General features: G+C 47.5%; 1 protein-coding gene across 2 annotated transcripts; it reads right to left on the reverse strand.

The window, feature by feature from the left end:
* Window positions 1-1,869: 1,869 nt before the first annotated feature.
* Window positions 1,870-6,291, reverse strand: EEF1A1 (eukaryotic translation elongation factor 1 alpha 1). 2 transcript variants are annotated; one of them, XM_027644752.1, is made up of 8 exons: window positions 6,198-6,291; window positions 5,275-5,464; window positions 4,294-4,473; window positions 3,853-4,149; window positions 3,451-3,601; window positions 3,012-3,268; window positions 2,559-2,793; window positions 1,870-2,274 (listed from the first exon to the last, which is right to left on the reverse strand). In XM_027644752.1, exons 2-8 carry the CDS (start codon window positions 5,416-5,418, stop codon window positions 2,150-2,152), a joined length of 1,389 nt encoding a protein of 462 aa, XP_027500553.1. In that variant the 5' UTR covers window positions 5,419-5,464; window positions 6,198-6,291; the 3' UTR covers window positions 1,870-2,149. The 2 variants fall into 2 exon arrangements, with proteins under 2 accessions (XP_027500553.1, XP_027500552.1); XM_027644751.1 differs by having other exon boundaries at window positions 6,193-6,282.
* Between the last annotated feature and the right edge of the window lie 256 nt (window positions 6,292-6,547).

The following is a 6,547-nucleotide window of genomic DNA, read 5'->3' on the forward strand; positions in this document are numbered from 1 at the left end:
AGGGGTGTCTCTTCCAAGAGCAGCACTGCACTGTGCTGTCTCGTTCCGCTGCTTGGGATCAAGCGCGAGTGCACTATCGCACCTGATTTTGCCCTAAGGATTTGAATCAGTTGCCTATTACAAGATAATTTGCAAACTGCCACGGAGCAGACACCCAGCTGTAGACAACCCTGTGCAACATGCACAGAGCCAGGGGTGCATATCCACCACTGTGGACAGGGTGTTGTGTATCCAGGCCACAGTGGCCAAACCAAACATGCTGCACCTACAAAGGAATGCGTAAGAAATCTAACGCACACACCTGCACTGTGAAGGCAGGTCTTGTGCCAAAGCCGCTCTGCCTTTCAACCAAATTAGAACTTTGCTCAACCAGTTTGACCAAAGTCTCTTGGAAAAAAGTCAGCGGTTTAACTGAAAAGCATGCAAAGATTCGGCCAGATACTTTAAGTTTTATTATGGCAAAAGTATGTCTGCCTCCATATTGAAGTTATGTACTTCCTGTTGCCTTGGGGACGCTAAAACCTCCAGAAGCAGCATTTAAGCAGCACAATGAGAGTCCTTTGCTGAATTCCATAGCCCTGCTGTGCTATGAAGCCCTCTAGCCCTTGCTTCCACTGTATTTGGCACATCTGTACCTTCAAACATGGGTGTGTAATGCTCCAAGGCTTTGCTGTAGTTAAGACATAGAAAATGAGAAGAAAAGGAGAAAATATCCAAACAGAGCAAACAGAATATAAAAGTAAGTAACAGCAGAGTTCAGGTCTATCCAAGCAGTACAGCTACAGATTCCTGCAGAGCAAGCACACAGCCAGAGAAGGAAAGGAAAACAACTGAGAGAATACAGCCATTACAGGGAGAACAGACATACTGCTGCCATGGAACAGTAAGGATTTGAGTCAGTTGCCTATTACAAGATAATTTGCAAACTGCCACGGAGCAGACACCCAACTCTTTTTGACCTTATGTGGGGATGCTGTGGGGAAATCATGTGAAAGGTTAGTAAAACAGCTGTGTCATTATGCAAAGTCAGGTCTGATTATCCATTAACTGCTTGTCTCCGTTAACCAATGCAAAGCAAGACTTCTATGCTGGAATCCCCAATTATTACAGCTAGTATGTTTCATAGCCCAAAACGTTTCACTTGGGATTATTTATCTAGTGATTAATAGTAACCTTTTGGACTAGGTACCAAAGTCCACTTTAACTGTTTGACCCAAATCTTCAACCCACTGTTGAAGATAACAGGTACACCGTCCCACCATGTTTGGTGCAGGCTACAACAGTGGATCACTCAGATTGCATCAAAGTGTAATTCTAAACAAAGTTTAATTTTTAAATTTGGCTACTGAATGTTTTACCATATATTAGAAAACATTTATGTAAAAGTGTTTTATCTTGAAAGAGCTACACAACAGTTAATCAGTTCCCCAGAAAAGTTTCTGCTTGCAATTACAAAAATCCATGTACAAAACTTATGGGCCTAACACTGGATTCTTTGTCCGTGCCTTTTTAACCTCAAATGTGTTTTTGTTCACACTATTTCTTCTTCCCAATATGAAGAAGTCTCGGTTTACTCAATGCATTACAGAATGCACCAAAATACTGTAGGCTGTTCCCTGATATTTGTGCTATTCAATCAAAAAATGAGTCACAAAGCAAGCACCAGAAAAGTAATTTTTTAAGGCTTAGATCAGTTAAAAATAATAAACCTGGAGCTGAATTTTGCTCTGCTCTTCAGAAACAGATAATTTGAGTATTTGCTTTGCAACTCCTGAGCATACTAAAGTAACAACAATCCTTTCTTATCCCACCAGGTCTAGAAATAGGTTTTGTCATAAACTTAATATTAACCCAAAGAACACAGAGACATAGCATTGAACTTCTGTTTTAATGGTCTCAAATTCTGTGACAGATTTTTGGTCTCAAGTTTCCATTTTAAAAAATTTATCGATTTTAAAGACTAATAACTTAAACTGCCACGAAACAAATGGTCCACAAACATTCCTTTCCTTCTGAAGCTTTTACGATGCATTGTAATCATTAACCAGTCTTTCACTATTAAACTTAAATGGCCAATTGAGACAAACAGTTCTGAGACCGTTCTTCCACCACTGATTAAGACTGAGGTGGCAGCTGCAGTACAGAATTTTCATTTAGCCTTCTGGGCCTTCTGGGCAGACTTTGTGACCTTGCCAGCTCCTCCAGCCTTCTTGTCAACTGCCTTGATGACACCAACAGCGACCGTCTGCCTCATGTCACGTACGGCAAAACGACCTGAAAACAAAAACACGTGTTATGACTATTGTCTAGAGCTACAGAACTCACAGTGGAAATTCCACAGCAGCAACACACAGCTTGAGATAAGTGGGCAAATGCTGCTCTGGGACCAGACTGGGACAGTGACAGCACCCTCTGCAAAGTATCCCTGGACTTTTGGTTCCACTTCCGAAGTCAAAGCTTTTAACAGCATTTCACAGAACACAGTGCATCCCTACACTTGAAATCAAGGAGTGTCTTTTCTAGAAATCAGTATTAACACACTTTAGGAAATGCCTTACCAAGAGGAGGATAATCAGAGAAGCTCTCAACACACATAGGTTTGCCAGGGATCATATCAACGATAGCAGCATCTCCAGATTTCAGGAACTTGGGGCCATCCTCCAGCTTCTTGCCAGAACGACGATCAATCTTCTCCTTGAGCTCAGCAAATTTGCAGGCAATGTGAGCAGTATGGCAATCCAGCACAGGGGCATAGCCAGCACTAATTTGGCCAGGGTGGTTCAGGATAATGACCTAGGAAACCAAGGAAGACAAGATATCATCAGAACAATTTTGAATATTGATGTGTCTTACAAAGCCAAAGAATTAACAATATTTGCTTCAAGCAAATGCATCTCAGAATAGAAGCCTATGTCACTTTATAGCTTAGCCTATAAGTGAGGAAAAAACAAGACTCTTATTTCAGAATACAAAGCTACATTTTAAACAGCTCAAACAGCTGCAAAAAATACCTGTGCAGTGAAGCCAGCAGCTTCCATTGGAGGATCATTCTTGCTGTCACCAGCAACATTGCCACGGCGAACATCTTTCACAGACACGTTCTTAACATTGAAGCCAACATTATCACCGGGCAGAGCTTCGCTCAGGGCTTCGTGATGCATCTCAACAGATTTCACTTCAGTTGTTACATTGACAGGGGCAAATGTAACCACCATGCCTGGCTTCAGAACACCAGTTTCCACACGGCCAACTGGTACAGTACCAATGCCTGTGAAAGAGAAGCAACATCAGTAATTCAGCTTAACGAATATATGCCCTTATGACAAAAAAAACACTTGATAAAAATATGTGGGTTTGAATTGAAAAATACAGCTCTTGGGCAAACACCTGCATTTCTGGCCCATACATCAGCTCTTGTGGCAAGTGAGCAGCATTATAGAAAAAACATACCACCAATTTTGTAGACATCCTGAAGAGGCAGACGCAGAGGTTTGTCAGTTGGACGAGTTGGTGGCAGGATACAGTCCAAGGCTTCAAGGAGGGTGGTTCCACTTGCACTGCCATCCTTTCGGGTGATCTTCCAGCCCTTGAACCAGGGCATCTGCAACAAAAACAAGCCCAGCTATAAACTGACTGCGCAAGGCTGAAGAAGACTAAGTGGTGTATCTTAGCATTCTCTTATTATCTGACTTTTTTATTATTAAAAAGAATTTTTAAAAAGTCTTAATTTGATTCTGGACCTTGTCAATTCCAAATGTAATTATTAAAAAGCATGTGCATTTTATAATTCCATAATTTATCTCAATAATCCTCCTGAATTCATGTCTTAATAGAAACAACTGTCAAACCTACATTAGAGCTAGGCTCCAACATGTTGTCACCGTTCCAACCAGAAATTGGCACAAAAGCTACAGTGTCTGGGTTGTAGCCAATTTTCTTGATGTAAGTGCTGACTTCTTTGACAATCTCTTCGTATCTCTTTTGGCTGTAAGGTGGCTCAGTGGAATCCATCTTGTTGACACCAACAATCAGCTGTTTGACACCCAGGGTGTAGGCCAGAAGAGCATGTTCACGGGTTTGCCCGTTCTTTGAAATACCAGCCTCAAATTCACCAACACCAGCAGCAACAATCAGGACAGCACAATCAGCCTTTGAAAAGAAAGAAAAAAAAAACCCCCACAAATTCAAAACTATAGTTACAGTGCTTGTGCATTTGCCAACATATTATAAGAACCCCCCTAAGTAAGGAACAACATTCCCCAACTTTCCAAATCTTTGGTTTTATTTACATACCTGAGAAGTTCCAGTAATCATGTTCTTAATGAAGTCTCTGTGTCCAGGAGCATCAATGATGGTTACGTAGTATTTGCTAGTTTCGAATTTCCACAGGGAAATATCAATAGTAATACCACGCTCACGTTCAGCCTTCAGCTTGTCCAAGACCCAGGCATATTTGAAGGAACCTTTGCCCATCTATGGTTAGAATAAAACTTAGTTTACTTTTTCCCCCCCCTTTTTTTTATAAAGAAGTTATGTATCTGCATTTACTTCACGAAGATCATATGCTCGCTAAAGAGCAAAATCTAAGAATAGTAAGTGACTCAATACTGGAGAACACTGCAGCTCATGAAACAAGCAACAAGATCCGCTTGGCACTACTTGTGAGAGATGCCAACTGTTTTCTGTTTATTGAACCTGTTGACACTTCAGCCCCATTGACAGCTTGTTAATTGTGGTAATGCATCTTTGTGACAGAGCTCCTGAGAGTGAGTTCTACTATCAAGTGTCCTTTACCAATTTAAGTTCTCTCACTAATGCAATCCTTGTGATAATCAACATTTTAAGTGCCACTCTGTTTAACATCTGCCAAATTTTTACTCTGCAATGCTGTTATTAAGACCCATGCTGTTATTACACAGAAAATATAATCGGTGAAACTTCCTGATTTTCAAATTAAACCTTAATAGAGCATCTTCTTTTAATTCTATTCTTTTCCCTTCCCTTGCTCTACACTCCACAATTCGAGTTTCTCCAACGAACACCATGGAGGATTGAACACTTACACACTTGTTCTACCTCGGGGACAACTGCAACCCAGCTGCCGCCCTGCGGCCGCACAACACTGAGCCACTTGTTCAGCTACCAGGGCAGCGGCAACCAAACCGCCTCCTCGTGGCCGCCAAACACTTTGCAACTTCTCTTTACAACTAAGGGTTCTCTATTTATTCCTGCACCCCGGACTTTTGCTAGGTGCCACCCCATGGGCCCACGCACCTCAGCCGCTTCCTTCTCGAACTTTTCGATGGTTCTCTTGTCGATGCCCCCACATTTGTAGATGAGGTGACCGGTGGTGGTGGACTTGCCAGAATCGACGTGGCCGATGACGACGATGTTGATGTGGGTCTTCTCCTTTCCCATTTCGGATGTAGTTTAGTTCTTGCTTTGGGCAAAAGAGAATTGACACCTGAAAATTCCGCAGAAAAAAAGCTGGTTACAATTCGGTCCCGAGGGGCAGCGATGGCGGCGGCGCCACATGCAGGGCGGCCCGGCCCGGCCAGAATGGCGGCCCCGCCCCGTCGGGGGAGGGGAGGAGCGAGGCGGGCAGGCCGGGGGCCCCTTCAGAGCGCCCCTTACATCACCCCCTCCCCGAGCTCGAGTTACCCCGGCGGCGGCGGCCGGACCGCGAGGCGGCGGCGAGCGGGCCCGACGGGCAGCGCGAAGGGCGGGGCCGCCCCGCTCCTTTGTGTGACTCACCCCGCCCGGGCCGCCGCGTCCTCCATTTTGTGGCGCTGGCGGCGGGCGGGGAAGCGGAGCGGCCATTTTTTCACTCGTGCCCCGTCCCAGCGCCCCCCGACGGCCCTCGCACCAACCCGCGCGGCCCGGGCCCACCACTCGCGGGACACAGCAGGAGGTGCCGCGCGCCTCCCGCCCCATACCCGCAGGGACACGCCGCTCCCGGACCCCAGCCCGGACAAGGGGGATGTTCGCGTGGGAATCGTGTAAGACGACGCGCCGCCATCTCGCCGCCCCGCGCCCCTCTGCTCACCCCCCTGTCCCACTCCCCAAATGAACCTCCAACCTCTACTCCCTCCTCCCCTCGGCCCTCACCACGCCCGGGGCTCAGCGCTCGCCAGGCCCCCGGGGGGAATGCGGCGCGGCCCGGCCCGCCCCGGCCCATCCCAGCGGACGCGCCTCACCTACTGGGCGTCAGCAGACCCGGAGCGAAAAAGACCGACGGCGTGAGCGCCGCCCCTTATATAGCTTGGGCAGGGGGCGGGGCCTGGGGACACGTCACCGCTCCCGGCGGCCCCGCGGCCCCGCCCGGGCACGGAGTGTCCCCGCCCCCGCCGCCCTCTGGGGCTCTGCGGGACTGGCTGCTCTCTTTCTGCGGGACATTGACTGCCCCGCTCTTACGGGGCCCCTGGTCTTGCCTGGCCCGGCCCGGCGGGGAGCGAGGCCGGGCTCGCGGTGCACCGAGGGGCTGCGGCGGGAAGGGGAGCGGTGCCCCCTCCCGCGCCGGGATGGCGGGCGGGCGGGAGCGGCCGCC

Source organism: Corapipo altera, unplaced genomic scaffold (genome assembly GCF_003945725.1).
Source record: "Corapipo altera isolate COAL_440 unplaced genomic scaffold, ASM394572v1 2, whole genome shotgun sequence".
Lineage (NCBI taxonomy): Eukaryota > Metazoa > Chordata > Aves > Passeriformes > Pipridae > Corapipo > Corapipo altera.

Bases quoted from the DNA above. Each gene is read 5' to 3' on its own strand.
- EEF1A1 (XM_027644752.1), bottom strand. From the start codon at position 5,418: ATGGGAAAGGAGAAGACCCACATCAACATCGTCGTCATCGGCCACGTC. The intron at 3,602-3,852 runs GTAGGTTTGACA...TTTTTGTTGCAG, and splicing joins TGTTGGAGCCTAGCTCTAAT to ATGCCCTGGTTCAAGGGCTG. The intron at 2,794-3,011 runs GTATTTTTTGCA...TTGGTTTCCTAG, and splicing joins CTGCTGGCTTCACTGCACAG to GTCATTATCCTGAACCACCC.